The sequence below is a fragment of the Contarinia nasturtii genome, unplaced genomic scaffold, assembly GCF_009176525.2.
Source record: "Contarinia nasturtii isolate CC-2019 unplaced genomic scaffold, AAFC_CNas_1.1 Cnas_scaffold_129, whole genome shotgun sequence".
NCBI classification, from domain to species: domain Eukaryota; kingdom Metazoa; phylum Arthropoda; class Insecta; order Diptera; family Cecidomyiidae; genus Contarinia; species Contarinia nasturtii.
In genome coordinates, this window is record NW_022197486.1 from 3,713,751 (window position 1) to 3,739,016 (window position 25,266).

The window sequence follows — 25,266 nt, forward strand, 5'->3', positions numbered from 1 at the left end:
ATTTTTCGAAAATTGACATCGACCGGAAATTGACTACCTATCCAATAAATGAATGGTATAATCAATTTCTACATCTCCAACGTTCTCTTCTTCTGTTAAATCACTGACATGATGGTGAAAAAAAGTTGCAAAAAATGAAATCAGCGTTATTAGCTCGCTAAAAATATGATAAGATTATTTGATGAAAATATAAAAACGTGTGTTTTATCAGTTAACAGCTGCAATATATTTGTCTACTTTAACTGATTCATCTTCACTTCATACACATTTCTAGCAATGTCTATGTAAATATATATTTTTTTTGTTTTTGTCTGGTTTCAGTATAAACAATCAACGTAAGAATAGAACGAAACGTAAAGATGAAATCTATGTGCAAATATTTCTCTGAAGTACTTTTTCTTCCTCTTCGCGACAAATATTTTCCATTTTTTTATACTCTTCTGAATATACCGAGTACAAAAAAAGAAGAAATAAAATTCGAAGTGTATGTCCTTCAAATAATGTTTGTTCTGTTTTCAATGACGAAGCATATTCATTATTGTTCGTTTTCGATGTGTAAAAAGATTGCACCCGTTCATCTGTAAAATGCGATCAATTTGCATTCGTTCATCATCCAATGTGTCTCGACATGAGCGTGAATACATACACATAATTATACCGTTTAAAGTCATTTTAACTACGTGTTGCATGTTTAATGATAAAACATTGAACAAGCAAATATGGCCACAAAACATGAGGTAAGTGGCAAGAATGCAAAACATCGATGACGCTTGAACAATAAAGGAAAGATGAAATAAAATTGATCTCTCCTTCACTATATACAACTGCTATATTCATCTATACAATGTAGCTACCGTAGTTTTCATGTCAAAAACTACTGCTACGATTTAATTCGGTCGAGTTTTTACTTTTATATTTTTCTCTTTTTTTTCCCTTCAATTCAAACTTCGTAATGCATCATAATATTATGAAGTGTAACATATTGAAGAAAACCGTCTTTTTCGCCATTTTTTCATCAATTAAACTCTGAACATGAGACGAGAACATTTTACAAGAATATGGTCATTTACCATGTTTTGCTCGAGTGAAACTATACAGACAGGCTTGTATAGCATAAAATACATTGCAGAAAAAGGTGCATAAACAAAACTAATAAATATTCACAACTGGCCGGTAGGTCGCAAGAAATATGCACTTCATCGTCTGGACTTCTTTGTACTGAAAATAATGTGTTTCTTTTTCTTTAAAAAAAGATGAGAATTTAAGCGTCTGAGTGTGACAGTCGTAGCACTCTCGTATATGCAAGTCGAACAATTATACTTAATTACCGAGAATAGACTACAAATCTAGAGAAAACACGATGTGAAATGAATTATCAGGTGTACTTAAAAAAACCATTTAGTTATTACAGATTTTTTTTTTCATTTGTTTACATCATTCTACAAGGAACGTAGAAAAGAATCTTGTTAATTATTTATTTTAAACAGAAATATTTTCACTTTTTTTAGTGTTGACTTCATTCTTGCATAGAGACTGTACCATATCATTTCTTGTTAAAAAAACTGTCTGAAGTAAATTAATATTCATGAAATTGTATGGTGATATAAAAAAAATCAATGATCATTTGGGATGCTTCGTTCTAAAGATATGCTTAGCATATTCTTCTTTGTGAAGTTATATCAAAATAAAATTGGAGTAATCATGAAGAACAAGCTGTATAATTTTATTTGCATCAAGCTCATTTCATAAATTGTATAGAAAGATTGGTGATTAAACTAAAACGATTTTCGATGAATCGATTGCTGTAGATCGATCAGTAGACACTGTCGTACTAGTATTATTATCGCGTTTGAATGCCAGACACTAAAACTAAGTTTCGTTCCTGTTCCAGTTGATTGCAGTCGAAGTCTGTGTCTGAATTATTATTTTTTTTTTTTAACAAAACAAATGGAAAAAACGAGCCGATAATAACACACGCGACTATAGTTCAAGCGTTCGTCAGCCTTTTTATGCGATAAGGTCTATATTTGTGATTATAGTGTCTGTTGAAAACAATTCTCGATTGATGCGTTGTATCTTACATAATTGTTCATTTGATTTCGAAATTCCCTTGAAATAATATGATTTTTACAGGGGGCAAATCGTGATTCTTCGCAGTTTCTTTTAGCAAATAAGTTAATCGAGAATATACATACTTTTATGCATTAGATTTTGATTAGCTATTCCATGTTCTTTCACTCTCATTTTGAAACTAATATATTTGTTCGCCGATTTCCAAAAAAATCGAACACAATTACAATCGGACGCCAGGAAATGGGGCTTTTTTTTAAAAAAAATCGACAAAATCAAACACATGAATTATCTCTGTTTTGTGGTGACGTTTTAAAGAATAACCACTAAATCAACTAATTCAGCGAATAGATAATATTAGAACTCGAAGAGAACAAAATGCACACTTAAGAACATGCATTTGTACATATTCCATTAATACGCTCATCGATTGATTAATTTAAAATGTTAACGTTTGAGTTTGTTATTTTCAATCGACTAATTGTCTTTATATGATCATATTTGGCCCCGATTCTTCTATGTAATTAGTTGACCGGAGATTTAAAACCATCAAAATATTCTTGTTTTTGTTTCGCACAAAGTAGTATTTATTTTAGATGTGCTGACATTTTAAGCGGAACATTTCACAGCAGCGTCTCTCTTACCACTTCAGATTACTAATCGTAATTAGTTACAAACATAATTTAATTTTGTGAAAATTTTCTGGTCTACATGAGACATTTTATAATTTTCGTCAACAAATTTTGAATTGTATGATTTCAACCTTGAATCCAACATCATCCAATCACAACTGATCTTCAACCATTGACCTTTTTTCGCGTGGTGAGTGAAATGGAGATTCATCTCAACCTTTTTTTACTTCAACTTTTGGTCACAGGTCATAGTAAACAAGTTAACCCATTTTAACCGTCAGAATTTTTCTTTTTTCTCATATATTTAGTAGCTTTGTACTTGAAGCAAATCAATTTGACAGAGACAACAATCGAAACAATTAAATGAAGTCACAAATCAGAATTTCCAATTAAATTGAAATTCCCCATTGCTACCCCGATAATTAATATTCATTGTTGCTATTTCAATTCAACCAATTTGTAATAATAAGATTTTCTATTTTTAGCCGTATAATAAAATGTGCGAAAAAAATTCGTTTAAATGTCCAAAATATCAAAAGATAAAGGGCGTCTGTACATTTTGGAATGAACTTCAGACTTTCATCATCCAAGTGATGTATAGTTTTATTTAAAAAAAAAAACAAATAAAAAAAAAAACATCCCGGCATACAATGATTTTTGGATAGGAAAGATGCGTAAGATCTCCGCAAGATCTGGATCCAAGCGTGGGTACGCTGCCGCATGATGCATACATATATAATACGCACGCAAATTCGTTATTCTTATTTCGCCTACTTTGATTCGCACTAGGGGCTTAATACGGCAAAAAATTCACAGGAATTCACGTAAATCCACACTTTTGAATCGAGTGGTTATTGATGAGTTCGGTGAATTCGTGTGAATAGAATAAAATGTGTCAAAGTAATAGAGTGAGGTTATGATAACCGCAATATTTTTTAATTTATTAGTTTTTCAATATTTCCGATTGTTTTCGATAGAAAATCGCTCAAATTGAAAATAAACTTAATTTTTATTTAAAAAAATATAAAAAATAATATTAAAAAAATGTTACAAAAAATATAAATATTGCAGTAATTGCCAGCAGAAACTATTCACCACTATCTCACATATTTGAATGAAATCGCCGTAGAATTCACTGAAATTCATTCGTTTGCTGAAAAATTTAGTTAATTTAGATATAATTATAGAATTCAGTCGTTGAAAATTTTGAATTAAGCCCCTTAGATTCACATGCCATAGCATTACGGAATAACGAATGTATGTATCATGCGGCTACGTGGGCACGCTTGGATCCGGATCTTGCGGAGATCTTACGGATCCATCCAATCCAAAAATCATTGTATGCATCCCAGACGTTCTGTTGTCAAAAATCAAAAAAAGTCATTTTGTTATTCATTGTATATTGAGCAATTTGTTTCAATCATAACGAGGTAATTTTAATACAGACGATAAGATTTATTTTTTTTTGTGCAAATACTTTTTACACAACTGATTAAGCCTTGATGAATGGTTGAAAATGGGAAATTGGTTGGAACGAATTGCGATTAAAATAGAAATTACTAGGAAAAAATGTAAAGACCTTCACAGCCTGTTGTATTATATAATCATTCGATCGATTATTATTGAATATTCTTGATTAGTCTTTCGAACTAAAATGTAAACGACAAGCAAATTAGCTGATAATACGATTAGGCAATAAATGATAAAATCAGCAGATTCACTCGCCAAAGATGCACAATAACTTTCATCGAGCTTCAAGTATAGATTATCTCAATTGAAAAAATATCGTCTTAGATTGCGAGTATCACCTTTTAAATGAATACCGACTAGAAAAAAAATCCAAATCAAACAGTTGTATAAATAAATAACTGAAAAAAGCAAGTGCAAGATTAGGAAAATTAATCAGATTTCACAGCGATAACCAAGTATTTGTTGTGGTTGCTTTTTTTATATTATATGAGTTTTATTTTCTTCAGTAACACGATCCGAACTCATGTACAGCAATCACAGATCTTGTTTGTTTCTTTCGTTTCAATTGACAGGTCCAATGTTACCTTTATGGCATAATCATTCAGCAAGTGTATCAACAAAGTGACAAGCAAGGAAGAAAAACAAAAATAACCTCTTTTAACCGATATCGACATTTTCTATTTACAAATTGAATAATAAAAAAACTGCGTTTGGTTTCGTTTGCTTTTTTTTCTTCAAATTTCTCGTCACATATACAATTTAGAAAGATATTGTAAATTAGTGTGGAATGAAATCGAAGTGATAAATTAATAGCACTCAAAAAGCGGTTATCACATATTTTGCATTTAATAGGTTGATCTCGTTGTTTCCAGAAACTGATGATGAACACTGACAAACGTATTGGTTCAAATCAACATCAACACCAAATGCGTGGTGTGTGCGTGATCATTTGGATACACACAGCTTCGTATGTTTGAGTACGGAAAAAGTGCATAGATGCTTGGAACACAGATGAACGTGACCGCCGTCATAGATATTTGACCGAAATTTTTAATATATCATATGATTAATGTTTTGTTCGTAATGTGCAGCAACGATAAGACGCACAATTCGAAAATGTCATTTTATGTATCCAAAACAATAATAGCCGAAATGAGGAAAGAACATGAGTAACACAAAATGTGATCTGCTCACATTGATAAATGCACACATACATGCTAATGTCACTAACACCGATGCGAGAGTGCCGAGTCGATATGTCAGTCGGGCTGAGACGAAAATGAAAACAAAAACATATTGCAATTGTAAAAGTGAACCCACACGCACACAGATCAACGACACACACCGAACATTGCCTATTATCGTCGTTCAGCTGTGTATTTTCTTTCTTTTACATTTCAGACGTCTTTCATTACATTCGTGATATTTAAACGTTTTGTACCACAATTGTGCTGTTCAGTTTAAATTTTGTTTCTCAACGAATTGAATCGACCATTTTTTTCACCGCAACAGAAATAATTTGCAAATATTTCGAAAATCATTAGAACAAAATCATCATCGTTGCTTCGGATACCAATCAATCATCAATTTTATATAATTTACTAATATTGTGCTCTGTTCAAAAATAAAATAAGAAGAACAAATTAAAAAAAATCAACGACAGCTGTATATTTCTTGTGATAGACATCAAATAGCGAGAAAACATAGTGATAGAACGTTTCATATTTAATGCAAATGGATCCCTAGTCGACATTAAAATTTCGTGTTTAGTTTTCAAAATCGAAAATTGCACTGAAATAACCGACGTTGTAACCAGAAACACTTGATCTAAGGAGAAAGAAACCAAATTTTTTTCACACATTCTTCCTCACAACCGAACAACATTTTTCAAACGTTTGATCGAAAAGTAAAAAACATTTACTATTATAGTATGCACTTCCAATTAATCAAACGTAATCCAAAAGATGAAGCAGAGACACCGACGTTAAACAAATTTTTACAAGAGTTTTTTGCCTTGAGCATAATCTAGACATCGAAAAAAGTATCAAATATTTGAAACGATTCATACAAATTACAAAGCAAAAGAGTTTAGTGAAAATATTGCAATTTGTAATGATTGACAGAACTTGAAATTCGATTATAACATACAACTTTTAACGTATAATAATATAAATAAATTGTGACCATTCGCCAATTTTTTTTTCTTGAGAAATAGTTGGGAATTTTTTCATTTTTTAAATCAATTTAAAAGAATTCGTCTGACAATGTCTTCGGTGCCAGAAAATTCTTCAGTTCCACTGGATGTGGTCAATAAACGAAAAGTATCATTTACACGTAGCGATTCGTTTGATAAATTCCTATACACTGCAATCTACACGCTGCAATACTTTCAATTGGCGGGTAAGTAATTTAAATGATAAAATCCAGAATGTTTGTTTTGTGTCATTTTGAATGATTGTTATTTAAAAAATAAAAATGATTATGTGCCGTACATCTATTTATGGAAAATCCCCAGAACTAAGCCAATTATGCGTTATACATATTATAGTGTATATTGTAGTCGTCTACGACTCGTAGAACTTAAGCTATGTGTCTTGTAAACCGCGTCAACAACAACAGTGAAATGGGAAGTTTTTAACACGATTCTTCGTTAATATTATTGACTTTTTTTCCTCTTTTTTTCTACCTTGATATACATGTAAGAAACGAAACCTTATGAAGATGAAACAAGTTTCTTATAAAATAGAATTTATGTGCACACCATCACAGCTATAAATGCAGTTGAGTGGAAAATGACCAAAGTCCAAGACAAGACAAAAAATAAATAAAAGAAGATACTTCCATAACTAGATTTTCTCCGCTCTGTCTATAGTTATGCATTGGTTAGGTGATAGCATTTCTCTATGTGAGCTGAACGTCGCCAACGAAGTAGCACCGAAAATAAATCCGAATATAGAAATAAAGCAGAAAGCAGAAAGTTTTCGGCGTTGACTTATAAATTTCAATTAATAGACAGCGTTTTGTTGTCAACGCTGCTGCATTATATACTTTAATCAAGGAGGAGTGACAACACTTTTGGATATGAAACGATAGGCATAAACCACACACATATTTTTACTATATTCATTTTGGCACACTGTTTTTTTTATCGAATATAGTATTTTGTTTAGATTGATATCCATGTTTCTAATGTTGCTTATAAATGTATTATGTTCGCAATTAACTCCGAAAAAGTATCAATTTATCTGTTGATGGAATTGTTTTGTAGTTTTGGTAATTGTCGAAAATAAACGTCACATGAATATAAAATTCAATTAGCAGGGTCAATTTAAAGCGGTGCCATTGTTGTTTTATATTGTTTTTATTTATTGTCATGCATTAAAAAGATTTAAAAAATAATATTGTCAACCATTATAACATATGTGACTCGAAATCCAATGTCTAAATGAGAGTCCTCGAAACTTAACAAAGGGATACGTATGAACTTTGGAACATAAACGCTATGGTTGAAAGGTTAGAACCTTGAACCGATTTTTATAGAATTTCGTTTATTTACGAAATTTCATTAAATTTCTATATGTTCGTAAGATGACTAAACCAAAAATACTTATTCTAATATGTGGCTTGGACTCTGGGACATAATTGCATTGAAGAATGGAATAAAAATTATTTTAATTCGTAAACAATCAATTAGTACGATGTTCAAATATCAATTTAGAAAATTGATAAGAAAACTAGTAGATGTTGCCGCAGTTCTAAAGCAAATTTCATTAAAAATGTGTAATTCAATGTCATTTCGATTCAACTAAAAGTTTGGTTGTTATCATTCGTTGAATATACAAATTTAATTTTAGATGGAAGAAAAACTTCTCAATCAAAGTAATATTTTCAGAATATTTAAAAAAAACTTGAATAATGATGCCAATATCAGATTAAAAAACATCACGAGATGTTCACAACATATTAAAATGTCTCTCTCTCTCTCGAAAATAACGTGCGTGTTGTGTTTTGATTGAATTAGATGTCCTTGCCTTTCTGATCCAATGGAATCTTTGAAATCATGCTTAATTAACTCATTTACGTAATAACAACAAATAATAATAAATTTTCTTTTGGTTTATTTTATGAATGAACAGGTACGCTATTGTCACAAAAGTCTTTGCTCCAATTTCTCGATGAGCTACAGTATAAATCGCGTGTAATCTTCGAAAAATATGCGACGGACACATTATCGCCAAGATTCAAAAAGATGTACGCAGTGATATTAGTCTGTATTGTTGCATTCATTCGATATAGTAAATTCAATGGTATATTTGAGGTAAGCAAATTAAATTATAAACAAATCGATTGACCATTTTCAATTAATAAACGAGATAATTACTTAATAGACACCGAAAAAGGTTGCATCGAATACCGGCACTGAAACGGATAATACCTATGTGGTTCGAGTACAAAAGCAAAATGAGGCTGTGTCATCGAAAGACGTCACCAAATTGAATGATTTAACCGAAGAGAAACGATTTAAATGTTGCACCGATTTCGATCCAATTCATTCACGTAGCACTTCCCCGCTCAAATCATGGCGATCAACTGACTCGGAAATATTCCGACAAAATATCGGAATGGTTGTGATTGTATATGGTAGCGCAACATTAGTCTACATTCAATTGATGTTTTTGGCTGCATTCCTACAAACAGCCACAACACCGCCACACTTAGTTTTGGTATTCAGTTTGGCTTACATTACATACATCGTATTCAAGGTATAAATTTTGGGCTTATTTAACTAATAAGTGCATAGCAAATAATTCATTTCAAAAACAACCATTTCAGATGGGTTTTGCAAAAACAAAGACCAAAGATGAGTCGACATCACCAATTAAAAGTACGAAATCCGCATCGACTGCCGAAGATACGGTGGGTGAACTTCCAATTAAACGCAATGGCCGATTAAGCCGATCAAGTACACAACGTTTTCTCTACTTCCACAACAAGACTTTGAGCAAAATTAAATTGCTCTAATTAAGTCATTTCAAACTACATTAAATTACATCACACTTGGGTTACTAAAGCCACCATTCATCATATATTAATATTGAAGCTTATATAAATATTTGCCATTTTGCGAATATTGTTAAGTCCAGACTAAAATACATCACTGAACTAATATAGACACATTTTTTTTATAGGAAAATAAGTACAAAACCATTTCCTCAATAACAAATTGTCAAACACAATAGACGCGACATCACATTTAGATTATCAAAATTACATTCAACAACTGTTGGCATTCAATTTTTAAATAGAATTAATTTTATTTTAAGATTACAACCGAACAGAAGAAATTACTCATTTTATACATGCATATGTGACAGATCATGGAATTTAACAATGATAGACAATATAAATGTGGAACTGCAAGCAATTGACTCCCATTTTATAGTTAATAAAGAAATCTGAAAAATTTCAATATCTTGAAGTTTGAATTTAAATTTAAATTGAGAAAAGAAGTAGTAATTTGTTGCAAACGGGCGACATCTCTGAAGCAATATCTTCATTGGAAATTCGAAATGAACGTAAAAGTTTGTTATTCAAATCTTTGAACAGATGTCTCGTAATACTTGTTTACATATTTTTTTTATCTCGATTTAATTTATTAAAATATAATTCCGGTTTTCGACGTTTTGAAAAAGAAATTAATTTTTGTGAAATTAAATCATTTCTAGAATTGACAATGTAATTACATTGTGAATGGTACGAAGATTGAAATTAATATAATTTATTTTATTGAAATTAATATAATAAGTTACAGAGGTGACTTAAGTCTATGCCGTGAAACTACGTCATATGCGCATCGCCATCATACGTCCTCAAAGGAAAAATGTAAGGGGAGGTAATTGAATCGCGAGGGGTAAGCAAAAAAGTGAAAATCCCTAGCAAATCAAAAGAATTTCTCGCGAAAAACTCTAGCAGTTTCAAAGTTTTTCTTCCATTTCTAAAGTTGTTGAGCAAAAAAAAGATCTTCACTTTTCTGGCCAAAATCCCTAGCAAATTGAAAGAATTCTTTGAAAATGTTCAAGGGGTAACACTTCGTCAGGGGAGGTAATCGGACCCCTGCTGAGGACGTATGATCGCCATAGACTTTTTTCGTCCATAATGCACCTCAGCTGACCCGTTTACATGATTTTCTTTTTTTTTTCAGTGCATTTGAATTTATACGATTTAATTTTGTACTTTGACTATCCTTATTCAATTTTAATCATCTAGATTTTAATAGATTTTAGCACCGATTGTTTTTATTGAAAAATTCTTATTGGGGAGACCAAAATGCATGTAAGAGTTGTTTTATTTAAATTTGTTCCATTATAATATATGCTTTACTAGAAATGTAAACAGATTTGTGCATTGGATTCGAACCATACATATAATAATTTTAATCACGCAATCACTCTTGCATGTCGGTTTTTTTTTCTTTTTTTGTCGTGTTCAATTGATGATGTTGCCGTTCGACACAAGAAGAAATGTGACCTATACTGAATAAAGTTTTATAAATATATCAAATGTGATGCCCATTTCTCTTTCCATAAAATATGTATTTAAAAATATGGGCTATTTAGACGTTGAGAACAGGTGAGTTATGCTTGCACGTAAATGCACTGCAGTGTTTGTGATGAGGATTTTGTTATTGTTGGTGATTTTTTTCCTTTTCAAATTATCCCAACACAATACCAATTCTACCGTATTCGGTCGATTTCAAACCTTTCAAATGTGAAGCTACAATTTTAATGATTTGTGCATTGAGTTCATGAAAATTATAAAAAAAAATATAATGTTGAACTGAATTCCATATATGAAATTATTTTTCACTTTTTCGAAGTTCTTTAGTTTTTTTTTTTAATAGAAGAACAGTAAAAGAATTGAGTTGTCATTGATAGAACTTTAGTACGTTAGATACTTTGAAACTTCGTTTTAATTTCAAAACATTGTGAACGACAATGGAAGACTCACAAAATTATCCATATAAATTAAACAGAAATCGTAAATCGCCGTTTCAAAGTAATTTTTTATTAGTGTTTTTTTTTTTGTTCGTATAAAGTAGTAGTTAAAGCACATCGTAAAATTTCGTTTGTTCAATATATTGTCAACAATAGACAATGCCAATACAAGCCTTCTTAAACCAAATAATTCCAATACTTCATTTGTTTTCTAAATCCATTAATATTCTGTTTGTCAAATAAATTGGTTCGAATCATTTGATGATCATGTATCATGTAGCAATACAAATTAAACCTTTGTAGAACTCAACAAAAATCATGACGAAAAAAAGCATATATCCTTCGTAAGGTGCAGCCAGACTGTCGCACAACACAACCAATTCAGCACGACAAATAGCTAACGTGCCACAAATTCAATACAGCCAATGAAACGAGCAACGTCAACGCGCCAAAATGCAAGTATGCTATAGTCGCAAACAAATCAGCTCTCAAAATGTCGCATATTTGTAGTGGTGGCATGTAAAAAGCATGACACGGTATGGCATCCATTTTTTCTGTACATGTATTTTCCGTTTAACAGGAATATGAATACAAGTATGAGTGTACGAGAGAATATCCTTCCAAGCAGTAACTAAAGTGAAAATATCAATTTAGTCAAAATGTTCAAGTCGATGTGTAGTGTTTGTAGTAAAATTAACTTCTGACCTTTGTTGCAATGTAAACTACTGCAAACAACAATTGTGTACTTCCCCTGTTTCGGGGTAAAAGTGGAGACAAGTTGCGCTAGCCACTGATGTATATATATAAAAAATATATATACTGATTCGGTGTGCTTGTGAATATATTGTATTTGTGAAATAGTTCACATCACATAGCCCGTACACTCCATATGCTTCATAATGTATTTATTATAATATTCACGTAAATGTATGCATGTTAGACAAAAAGCACGACCAAATCGCTCAGCAGTGTGTTCAGCTCGTCTCCTCTGTTGGCCTGCGTGTATTTACACTTAAATACCACTCATTTGCTATGTATCGCACACAAAACGAACGACTAGCAAAACAAATGCCGTGTGTATAAATTTCAGTTGATCAAAGGTTTCTCGCGAAAATGAACGTATCGCTCTATTTATCTATCATCGTATTTTGTCCATCGCCACGAAATAAATAATTAACCGATCGATTTAAAATGAACCAATAAATAATAGTTTTAATTAAAAAAGATTATATGTATACATATAAAAAATAAATAAATATATGTATCTATTGCAAACACAATCCATTATAGACAGCTTGGTTCATTCTAATTACCGGCAAAACGATAACGCAAACATTTAAATCAAGGTGTAAAGTTTATTAAGAAAATTATAACAAAATCGCTGCTTAAAAAACGAAAAATAAGGTCTACGGTCGTACTGATTTTAAACACTTAATGAAAAAGATTGAAATTTATTTTAAATGTATCCAGTGGACTGAATGTGGATATATTATGTGAATGCAGTGTTTGTGTTTTATTCATAAAATCAACAGCAACCCGTGACCATATTTGATTTCGAACCAAAATGTGAATTCAAACAAATAGAGAGAGAAAAAAAATGTGTTTGCTTAGAGTCTCTTCCAATTTAAGTAAATAAGTGAGAACGTATTTACCCAAAATGAAATTTCTGTTTGAATTAAAGTTTGCTGATCCTTCGAAGCTTTATCACAATTATAAAAGTTTTTACACTTTACGTACTTGAATTTGGGGTAATATTTTTACTTCCCGTTATGAATTTTAGCTTAATTAATTGTATTTTTACATTCATTTAATGCATTTTTCGCAATGTGATTTAAAACATAAATATTTTACGATTTTAAAAGAATCTCGACGTACATATTTTGATAATAAAAACAATAGTTAAATTATTTACAACGCCACACCATACATATACTGTGCTGTGATAACTGTCATCTGGTGAAAATTAATGAGTAGAAAAATATATGGTCACATCACCCATACACATTCGGAATATATAGATATGTATAATTCGTCCAGTGATCATACATATATGTGATTTGTGATCATATATGCGATACGGTGGACTGCTAATTGTCAAAAACATCATTCAAATAACAATCCATATGATTATGTGTGCTATAAAAATGCAAATGGTGTCACTGATATGGATATCAATTGGGTGCTTTTAAAATATACACAAAATTTGTTGATGCATTTTCCAGCTTCTTTTATTCAATACTACTTGTATACCTCGGTGTTCATTTGGAAATTTAAATTACGTAGAAAAATATATACAAAATATTTGAAATCAAAGCCAAAACAGATAATTATCGGGGATAAACAATGCCGATGTTTGGATGTTATTTTCAAGGTGTTTCATGATCTTCTAAAATCAACACCAATCAAAAATGCTAATGCGTTTTCAGTTCACGGTAATCGACCTTGGATAACCCTTTGTAATTCGCAGTTAGTTGTCATTTCAAACTTTCTATTGGCTTTGAATGAATGTAAACGCGCGAAAAAACTGTAATCTTTTGACAACCATTTCTTATCACTGTTGTTTGAACAGTTGGAATAATTTGGATATGGAACAAGTTCAGGAATTATGTCGTTGCCATAGTATATACTAACGAAAAAAAAAACAACGAATTCGATCAAAGTAAAAAAAACATGAATTCTACTGTTTTCATATATCATGAATTCGCTTTACATGAACGATATCAATGCATAATATGTGACACTTTTAGTGAGAGGACTTGATTGATAAATGATTTATAGTGTTGGTGTATGGTTTCATACAGAGTTCAAGAAAATGACTGAAAAACATAATTTAAATTCAACCCAAAACAGCTTAATTGTATTTCATCGCAGAGTGGTTCGATATTTTTGGCATTATCGATTTTGGCATCAAACTATTAATTTTCGGCATTGTTTTTAACATCCGTTCAGATTGGAATATGATAAAATACACGGAACATATCTGAAAATGACAAATGAAGCGAAAGAAAAACACTTTTGTTCTATTTTTGTGAAACCTCACAGAGACACATTTGTGCACACTCGGCAATGTGCTCCATACGACTCCATGCATGCATATACTCTGTACATATAACATTGAACGAGAATGAAAATGAGACATATTTTAAAATTTCATGTTTCAATTTTCAAATTTGATTATGGCGCCGGTTCATGATTTTTTTTTACAGATACAATTGTGATTTTTCTACTATAGTAATGTTTTGTGCGGATTTTTTTTTTATGAATTTTTTTCATTATTCGTAGAGTAAATGCATAGATTTTTTAAAAGTAATTGAGACTTTGAGGAAACACCAGGAAATATACGTCGGTTTTTTTTATTGATTGGGCTCAAAGCTGAGTAATGTTTTTCACCGAATAATCCATGTTATGTCCAAGTTTCGCAATTACTTTACATCAATAATATTTGCGACAAAATATGCAAGAAAAACGTTGTATGTATTCATTGGAATTGAAGTCTATCAAAAATTCCAATTTGAAATGTTGTTTCATTGATTTGTTTTTTTTCTTTCAATTAGTTTTATTTAAAAAAAAATGTGTCTGATTTTCATTCTCAATTGGAACTAAACTTTCCATTTTGACAGCAAATATTCAATGAGAAAAGAAAATGAATTAAAAACAACACAATGGTTTTTGTTATTTGATAATTATTTAAGTGACATTGCGAGGTATTAAATATAACCGAAAAAATGTAGGGTCCATCTATCAGATTTGCAAAAATAGCGGTCATTTGTCAACCCTTAAAACACTAGTCAATTATCCAGATCATATATTTTTTTGTTGTTCGTTTATATTGAATATTGTGACGCGCCGCAAACACAATGAATAATGCAAAAAGTATCTTGCCAAAGCAACAGTAAAACTTATTTAGTTGTTTGAATTGGAGACAGGAAACGTAAAAGAAATAAAGCACGCGACAACGCGCAAACATCCAAGTGGGGAAGACAAGAAAATACGAATTAAATGCATTGAAATGTGAAATAGTGAAGAACTTAAGTCGTTGACTGCGTATTATTGATTCTTTTTTTCCCTTATTATTACTGTAAAAGAACAAACACAGCATTCTTTTCGCTATGGTTGTTGTTGTTGTTGTTGTTGTTCTTGTTGTCGTTGGTAGACGAATATAGAGCGTCAGTTTTCAGTGTTCGTTTGGTCATGTGTGTGATTGTTAAAACGGAGGCTTAGTGTATTTGTTGCTTTTCGGAGCCGATTGTTTTCTTTTTAAATATAGTCCTCAACAATTTGAAGTATTTGTTCTTGTGAGCTTGGTATTTAGCACAATTGTGTATTTTATATATGTTTGTTGAATGTGCGTTTGAGTGTATGCTGCACTGTATGCATAAAACTATAATCTGTATGGCAGTAAGGAAGCGAACAAGCGAAAGATGAAAAGAAAACTGCAATATATGCAATGGGACATTGCGTGGAAGGGAGGCGATTGCAGTCAAAATCAAAACAATTGCTGTGCCAAATACGAAAATATGAACGTCTTATTGGAATACAAACAACTGACGTGATGATATAGATAATTATGATGACAATGACGATGATGATGAGTCAAACCTATGAAACCCTCATTTAAAAATGCCATAAATATTAAATTGCATTTGGTATTGTAAAATTTGCTCTATTTTTTTTCTTGCTTTATGCTTTTGTTCGATTTCAATATTATTATTATTTTTGAAAGTGTTGCAATCAACACTTTACTTTATATCATTGCTTACTGCATTCGCTCACATCCCAATTAGTTCATATTAATTCCTAGAAGAGTCACGAATAAAGCGTCATTGTATTCACATTTTATCCACTCTAATTGAATAGCACACTTTTAATGCATATAAATCATAATGTGTGTGTGTGTATGTTTGTCTCTGTGTGTGTCGATGTATATTTTAGTAGTTTTACATACAAAACAAATAAACTACAAATAAAATAGTTCACATGTTAAATTGAAACATAATAGCTCTTTGCTGCATTGGTTTTGTTTCGTTTGGTTTGATTTGATTTTCGTTTTTGTTTATGTATTTTCGTTTCGTTTCCTTTTTTTTGTTGTCAGTTCTTTATCCCAACAACTTTAATTTCCAGGACATATCCTGGTTTATAAAAACTTTGTTACTTCAATTCTTTTATTACTTGTTTAAGTTGTTGTAGTCATCATTCGGTTTCTCTTCTTTTGGTTTCTCTCCGATTTCTATTAAATGTTCCGATAAAAGTGGCGAAATGTGTCAATGGGATGAAGAAAAGACAAAAAAAAACCAGATTAATTTGACATCAGTTCTGTTACAGGTGTCAACAAATCAAATATAATGCATAGAATTCAATGTGTTTCATCAGTCTTTTAATCATATTTAAAATTCAAATTTTTGACGACGAGGTCGAATCTTAATAATTTAACAGGTAGCTATGGTTCTGATTGAATTTAATGCAAGAATGTCAAAAGTTTTACACATCATTTAATATTTATAATGGATGCCCATCCAACATATAACTGGCCATTTGTCACAACACATGTAATGAATGCAGAAATTTGAATGAATATGAAAGGAAAGAAAACAAAATAAAAAAATGAGCAAAAACTATGGATACAAATTTATTGTAACACCATGCCGCACAGAGTGATTGGGTGTGTTTCCTGTTTTTATTGAACAACTGTACTTGTGAAATAACAACAACAAAAAAACACAAGATACGCCAGTGGTTAGATATTGTATTTTCGTCGTTTGTTAAATTGGATTGAGTAAAACAGAAAATCCTTTTTCTTACAAGCCGCCTGTGATATAAATGTTCAAGAGAATATGTGTGCGTATTTGCATGTGTACGTGTAGTGTACAGTTCATAAATGTGTACAGTTTGGAAAGCAACATCATTTCATGTTGTTAATGTATATGTATGTGAGTTTGTCTTTGTGATTCGTTATAAACTTAAAGCTCTATTGGATTTGACGAAAACAGAAAAAAAACAATTTCAAAGCCGGAGCAAGTTTTTATATGTATGCTATTTATTTCTTCCACTTTTTTTAGTTATTTGAACTATTCTCCATTGGAATTGCAATCAATAACAAACACATGTGCTCGTGTTCCCACCTCGATCTGCAGGAATGTATAGAGTGTATATAAGTGATTGCTTGTTTATATTTTCCGCACACTTACTAAATGCATGGGTAAATCAATTTTACTGCATTTTGCTTCGTATTGTGCAATAATTTTACATTTAGTTATATGAATTGAAATATGAATAACAACATTATTTAAATTGAAAAAAAAAAAAATGTTGTTCAGGATAAAATAAGCGTGTAATTGATTTTGAGGATCAAATCATACACACAGTGTAAATGGCATCTACGATTTTTTCCCATTTATAACAAATTTTACCACTATTTTAATGTCATCACAGAATTTGCTTTGAAAATATAGAATAACGTATGTTTAAACAACGATTAACCGCAACGCGACAATTAATCCATGTCAGTTTAAAAAAATTTAACGCATTCAACAGATACATAGAAACAGAGAGACATTTCAGATAGATCTTTATGAGCTTTTTTTATATCTTTTTGGACAAAATTCGCTGAAAAATAAGAAAAATCCGTTGAGATTATAAAACCTGAATTGAAGAATCTGCATGTTTTTGCAAGGCATTTAAAGCTTATAAAATATGGCGAATTCTCCATTCCGTGGCAACATTTTATCAAAACATCATAATATTCACAGAACACACATGAGATTTAATAGATGTTGGTTCGTTCGGCATAGGTTTACACTCTGAACTCTCGAGGTAAAGCCAAACTATTCTAATCTTTTATCTAAATTTTTAATCATAAAAGAGAGAGAAAAAAAGGTTCGTGTACAAGAACTAATCGCTATGTTTGTTATTCTTATTCAAAGCAGTTGAAAATGACAGACCTCAAAAACCGTATAACGTATTTTTTTTTTTTAAAGTGTATCAAGCTTGTCTGCTATTTTTCCCCCCGAATATATAGGACAGTGGGATTTAAATCTATGCGTTTCTTTGCAAACCAGATTATTTTTTTATTATTTTCATACTTTTATACAAACAAAGATACAGTGCAAAGCTGAATATCTCCTAGGTCATGAATTGTGTTTGAATAAAAGAAAATGTAAGTTTACTCAGCTTTACACATTCAGAAATACACCCAAAATGTCAGTCATCTATCTTTAACACGCTTAAATTCTTTATTTGGCCAAAAATCATTTATTTATATAGTTTTAAAGTTTTATTTATTTGAAGTTAGGGTGAAATAGCCGAAAAAAAACCGACTTTTTAATTATATTTTATCGTGGCAGTTTTGAGCTGAAGTCCTCGTTCTGAGCAGGCTTAAAATATATGCTAAAATTTCGAATTCAATCGATATATATATATACAGCCAGTATTTAAATTTGATGAAAGATAAAATAAATATTTTATCAAATTGAATAAAAATGTCTTTAAACTACGTGTCAAATTTCTGTCAGTTAAAATTGTATATTCTTTTTATCAGATGAAAAGTGCGCAGTGAAAATGCTGTACTTAATGTGTTGGGCGAAAATGAAAAATCGACTCAAATAGTTTTGCGTGCGAACGTTGAAATTGGAAAGAGTAACGAAGGAAAAAGAGAAAAAAAAACGCTCACTTTTGTTTGGATTTGTATACAATGGCCATTATGTTAAATAACAGTTAATCACAAGGCACACAGCACGACGCACAAAAGAATAATAATTGGAGCAATGGTAAAGGTATGAAGAAAAACAAAGCTGACGATTGGGCGACAGCAAACACAAAACTAACGTTAATTGTGTTATGCAGAGCACAAGGTGGTCAAACACTTCAACTCGAACCGAATTTTGATGTAGTTTTTCCCAAAAAAAAAAACATGGCAATGATTCGTCAATCATCACCATTCGAATGGTGAACAAAAAATAAAATGGCAAAGGGAAAAAGTTGGGTGCAGATTATGCATAATATGACAAATTACATATTACAATTACGACTTCTTGTTAATTTAGCGTTTCCAATGGCAGTTTTTTCCAGAATTTTTTTTTTGTATCGATAGAACACCAACACCACACACGCACTGTAATCGATGATCGACGAGACAGTATACCCTTTCAAAATAGAATTTTTTGAAACAAACACAAAATCTCATTATAATACACCGAAAATTATCCGAATGGAATCTTGAAAACGGAGACTTTTAGTACGATTTCAGTTTTCATCATTGGTTTCACTCTTACAATGCTCATTAACTCACATTTCATTTCTATTTAGTACATACGTCCGTTACGTTCTTTTTTTTTTGATTGGGTCATGTTGACTATTGACAGAATAAATTAGCTCTATTAATTGTGAACAAGTTGTTTAGAGAATAAATTTTCAGAATTTCCCCCTCAACACATTCACTTTTGTTATCATATCGAATTTTAATTGCAACGTGTGGTGGTATTTTCTATGTGAACATTTTGTACACTACCCTTAAATGAGAGAGCAAAAAAAAAACAGTTTGCGCATATATCTAAAATATTTAATGCTTCTTGGTCGGCAATAATATTGGCTTCGAGTTTTTTTTTTTTTGGGCAAAACAAATAAAACTAACAAAATTGTGTAAAAATGTGAACTGGGACATTCATTTAGACAAAATGCTTTTCGGTTGTACATGCAAAGAATTAGTTTACTGATGATGGTCATTCACCATAAATCGGAAATCGTGCATATCTTGAACACGAATCGCGCGAATGCATTTCTTGTCATATGAAAAAAACAGACCCTTGTGACATTGAACGGAATGTGTATCACGATTTCAACTGATAATTATTAAAGTTTTTTTTTTCTATTCGAATGGTGTTCTTTCATTTAAGACCGATTCCTATTATATGTCAAGGCTTGTCGCCGAACAACAACATTTGAAAGTTCTGAAAGCCGTTAATATATTGCACACCTTATAAAATATGACACGACCAATGTCTTTCACATTCGAGCCTTTCTATAAATAAAGTATTTCACCAATGGCTATATGTTATTCTTCACAGGCACTATGATAACACTGAATTAAATTGCAGATTAAAAATAATGGAGAAATCTTCACTCATTCACTCGTGTACAAACGCTGAAGTGTGATTAATTACCGCGATTATTGTGTTGAACATTTTACTAGATTATGATCAGTATACTGAGTTTGAAATTTTCGCTTCTTTACCGTTTCATTTTGCATTTTGCTTGTGAAATTTTCTGTTATGAATAAGTGAGAACAAATGGAAAAAATGAAATGTCAATTGTCATCGATTACGATTCGTTTGTTATATAATTTTTATTCGTTGCAAAAATGCCGCTTCACATAAACGTTTTGTCAAAATCAAATAGAAAACAATTAAACTCGGATATAGAGGAGTATCAATAATAGATTTGACGAATTCTCTCAAACCATATACCACAAAATCAATGAGTGGACGATAAATGTCGGTTTATGATTAATTTGGCAAAACGGTTTGCCTATGATTTCTCATGGACGAATAATCAAAACATTGGATTCGGGTTGAATTTCAGGTGAATTACATTGATAATTAAATTTGTGCCAAAATCAATGGTTTTACTGAAACCACAGAGCAAAACCATATCAAAGAACAAATCATTCAAATTCAATGCATCATTTTGATTGCCAAATCATTTAAACAATTTAGCCAGACTGGAGCATATGAAAGTCAAGGTGTATTCGAAATTGCATTATAGAAGGTCTCAAAAGGTTTTACTGACACAGTCGCCCATCGTTTTATATTGGTGTTCATTCTTCACACTGTATGCTAACATAACATAACATAACGAATTCATATATACAATCAATTCGAATATTGCGTCTGCGATTTTCAATGGGCCAATAACGTCCGGAAAATAATATGTAGACTATGCAGCCATTACAAATTGCCGTGCATTATTTTTAGAACAGTAAATGTGAATCGTTATCCAAATTACATTCACACAGTGGTAGGTTAGTCTGAATACCGGTTGTTTTACACATACATAGTTTTACATCGGCTCTTCCCTTTGCTCATAATAAAAAAGAATTCTCGAATTAGTTTTTCACTACTTTTTTATATTCGAAATTCAAACCATTTTTTTTTGGCTGATGAAAACAATTGAATGAAGAAAACGTATTCAATAAGATCATTCCAGTCACATTGAACGCAAAGTCTGTAATATTGAAAATGGATTTAAACAAAGTGATTCGACGTGAATCCATTTATCAACAATTTTAATTGATCCATCAATTCTTCTTACACCCCTTTCGATTTGCATTTTAAAAAAGAAACGTGTTTCAAATGCCAGTTGCAAACAGCCAGACTCTTCTTCGTAACCTACAAAAATATAATGATTACATAAACTTCAACTTATATAAATTGATATTATTATCCATTTTTCATGTAGTAATTTAACATTATTAGCCACTCTTTGAAGGTTATTTACATTCTTTCCTTTCTTTCAGATATTACCGTTCCACTTAAATATGGGAGTGCATAAATATTCATCATTCTTTTCGACTACTTTTGGGTAAAATCGGACCAAACACAAATACCAAACTAATTCAACATCTAAAATACTGGAAACTACGCCTTATTAAATGACCTAATTAGCATTGGCACATATCATTTTCGCAATATTACCCTGAGATACGGATAAGAAAAGATGAATAAGTTTCGAAAAGTGTAAATAAATAATAATAATAATAATATTCTCCGCTAAATATACGATGATCAATACCGCTAATTAGACAATTATCATGTTTGCATCAAATCAAGCTTTTTGTCAGTGCATTTAATATATATATATATATATATATATAACGACTACATTTTATGAATAGAAGCAATCAAATATTGACCAAGAGGTGGCAACAATAGTTAGAAATATTGATTGACATTTTTTAAGTAATGTCGAAAGAGTTCCAACACCTTACCCAATGACTAATAACAATTTCTAAAAATGCAGACCTTTGACAATGAAGGAATTCAAACGCATCATATCAAACCACGCGTGCATTTAATTCAATTCAATATATAGGTACTAAATCTATTTAATCTGTACTGACTATAGCGTCGAATAAAACAAATTCGCATACATTCGAGAAAATTGGGAGGAATCTTTGTCATGTTAAATGTTACTGAAAATTCAAATGAATAGCAATTTACAGAAGAATTGAAAAAAAAAAAAAACAATTGAAATGCATTTTTGACTCATTCGTTCTGGAGAATTCCAAGCGAATTTGTAGACTAAACGAAATTCCTCACAATACACGAGTACACGAAAGTACATTTGTTCAGTGAGTGAAATGTTATGCACTTTGTTGTTCATTTCGGTCTCAAATGAATCGAGAAAAACTCTATACAAAATTAAAATTCACTTTATTTACAATTACAGAAATTCGACTTTGTCAATAGCGCAAAAATGTCTGCATTCCCTTCCTGAATATTTAATACATAGTGTTAATAAAATGAATGAAAAAATCAACAATAGCCGAACATCGAAATTCTAAACAACTAATAAATAAAAAGCATAAAACTTATTGTGAAGTAATGAAACGCGTCTCAAGCATAAATTGTGCATTGGGTAGTGATTTATTTTTACGTTTATTCATCGATAATTAGTGGCGATATTCGTTGAAAAACGTTGACGTCGCTTCAAAGCAAAAAATATATATCCTCACATCGAAATCCTCACGCGAGTGATACGTTTTTGAGCCGAACCACGAAACGCAAAATAGTAGCAAAAATGCCCGTGCGTCGAGGACACGTAGCACCACGTACAACCTTAATTGAAACCATAATTAGGAAATTCGATACAGACAGTAAGTAACCAGTCAAATAATGTAGTAAACCGAATGGAATATTTTGAAAGTCAAGCAACTTGACACATTTGCAATTCATCACATTAAATTAAATTGCGGCGTGTTTGCATCGAAGTTTTTTTATTGTTGTTGTTGTTCGATATTCAATTTTGAAAATTGAGAAATCATTGGCTTTCATCAACTTATTTCTATTGTCAGGCCACAACAACTCTAACTTTTTCAACATATTTTTTTGTTCTTCTATTTTTTCGTAAACAAAAATTGTGATAGTCGTTTTGTTCATGGTGTCCGTTTCTATGCCATACGCTTACCGATTCTATACCGTCGCTTTTATGTTTATATGAGCAAACAGTACATATTTACTATTGTTATAAAATTGATACGTGCCGTATGTCTCCAGGCTGTCTATGTACAATTGTACATGCATAATTTCTACCGCGTTTGTTAAATATTTTGACTGATTGTTCAATTTGAATCTTCAAAAAGATTGTGCAGTATATCCATTGGTGAGACGGAAAATAAAGCATGTTTCAGTCATTGACTATATTCTATGGTAAAATTTCAACAATTTTATCGATGTCGATGAAATGTTCCGTGTCCATTATTTCGAAGCAGTTATGTACAATTCAACGATAAAAAAAATAATGAAACATACTTTACTTTACGTCTCAGCCATAGAAGAATTTAACATACTATCGATATTGAAGTTTTCTTTTATACTGCATTTAACCGATTTGCATTCATGATTCACAAGATTGTTTTTCATTCAATTGCCAAAAAGTTATTCTATTTTCAGTTGTAATTTGATAAATGAGAGTCGATATTTAGCATGTGATTATGAATCACATAAATTTCATTTAAAACGATTATCCAGGCTACACTGATTTCTGTTTGAATAGTCAAAGAATGAATTGTCGAAAAGATGACGTCCCAAATTCAACATTATAAGAATTATATTAATAATGATTACTCATTCTAAAAGTTCATCCAAGATGTATTTTATAAAAGCGTATTCAATGCGGATGATCTTTTAAAATCAATAATATTAATAGTTTTCTTCCACGGCATTTGGAAAACTGACATTACGTCGCTCATGAAAATCATTAATCTTGACCATTCAGTCGATTAATTTCCGCCAAAATTAGATGCGAATCGTTCAAATGGTTGGACACATTCTTCGGGGAATCATTTAGAATGAAAACTCTTTTATTTACATATAGCGGTACGTATAGCATAATAAAATGAAACACAATTTTCAATTTTTCAACAAGAACAACAAATAAGTCAATGTCTTTCATTTTGATTTCTGTAATTATATGAAATTAAAATAAATTCAAATGTACAAATCAAAAATGTTTCACAACAAAAGCGAAGCACAAGAACTCTGTAAATATATCTTTTCTTTTTTACATTTATTATAATATCAATAACATACGAAAATTATTCGGGCCGCTGAGTTTTCGTATACCATAATTCAGTCAAATAATATGATACATACGAAAGAAAAAAAAGTCAAAATATAACCAATTGGCTTAATTGTTTTAATCTAAAGCATAAAACTTATTTTATCCGTCTTCCTTTTTCTTTCGTTCAACTGGATCTATGCATCCAACAGCACAAAGAACCTTGAATATACATTTCTGAATGTGGCCTTTTACTGTATTAAAGTAAACAAAACTTGCGAAATTGTTGTAGGACAAAAGACGTGTGAAAACAAAAGGAAAATATATCAGACAAAAAATCGCTTTGTCATGCAATCGAATGTTTCTATGCTTCGAATATGATCGACACAAATTACATTGCAATGGAAAAATTAAACATTGTGTAAATAATGTGCTATGTGACTTGCCATACATTCTATTTAATTTCTCCTGATTGTTGTTCATGTTGATCAATGCGTCATTTGAAAAAGAAATAAACTATTTTTAGTTTGACTGGTATAGTTTCAAAATTCCAAAATTACCACGGACAGTTTGCAAAGTACTTTACTCCGATAACTTCATTATGCCATGCCGTTCACTAAATTTATACAATTTCCAGAGAGATTTATAACTATTTATTTGCAAAACCCATCGATAGTTAATCGCATTTGATTCTGTGAACAACTTTAAATGCCACAAACATTTGGTCAATGGCCATTCCATAGGCATTCATATTATATCACAATTAATTTTTGAATTGAATGGGTAAGAATAATCATGAGCTCCAAACATTATTTAAAAAAATACTGATA

At 31.0% G+C, this 25,266-nt stretch overlaps 1 protein-coding gene and 1 long non-coding RNA gene across 2 annotated transcripts; both read left to right on the top strand.

The window, feature by feature from the left end:
* The first annotated feature begins 5,730 nt into the window (after positions 1–5,730).
* LOC116347078 lies at positions 5,731–9,642 on the top strand. The gene is made up of 4 exons (XM_031777496.1): positions 5,731–6,572; positions 8,309–8,490; positions 8,561–8,935; positions 9,006–9,642. The coding sequence occupies exons 1-4, from the start codon at positions 6,437–6,439 to the stop codon at positions 9,192–9,194; spliced, it is 882 nt and encodes a 293-aa protein (XP_031633356.1). The 5' UTR covers positions 5,731–6,436; the 3' UTR covers positions 9,195–9,642.
* A 2,813-nt stretch (positions 9,643–12,455) lies between these two features.
* On the top strand, positions 12,456–23,023 carry LOC116340551. Its single transcript, XR_004201098.1, has 3 exons — positions 12,456–12,915; positions 21,675–21,894; positions 22,607–23,023. It is a non-coding gene; the product is annotated as an uncharacterized LOC116340551 (long non-coding RNA).
* Positions 23,024–25,266: the final 2,243 nt, after the last annotated feature.

Bases quoted from the DNA above. Each gene is read 5' to 3' on its own strand.
- LOC116347078 (XM_031777496.1), top strand. From the start codon at position 6,437: ATGTCTTCGGTGCCAGAAAATTCTTCAGTTCCACTGGATGTGGTCAAT. The intron at 6,573-8,308 runs GTAAGTAATTTA...ATGAATGAACAG, and splicing joins GCAATACTTTCAATTGGCGG to GTACGCTATTGTCACAAAAG. The intron at 8,491-8,560 runs GTAAGCAAATTA...ATTACTTAATAG, and splicing joins AATTCAATGGTATATTTGAG to ACACCGAAAAAGGTTGCATC.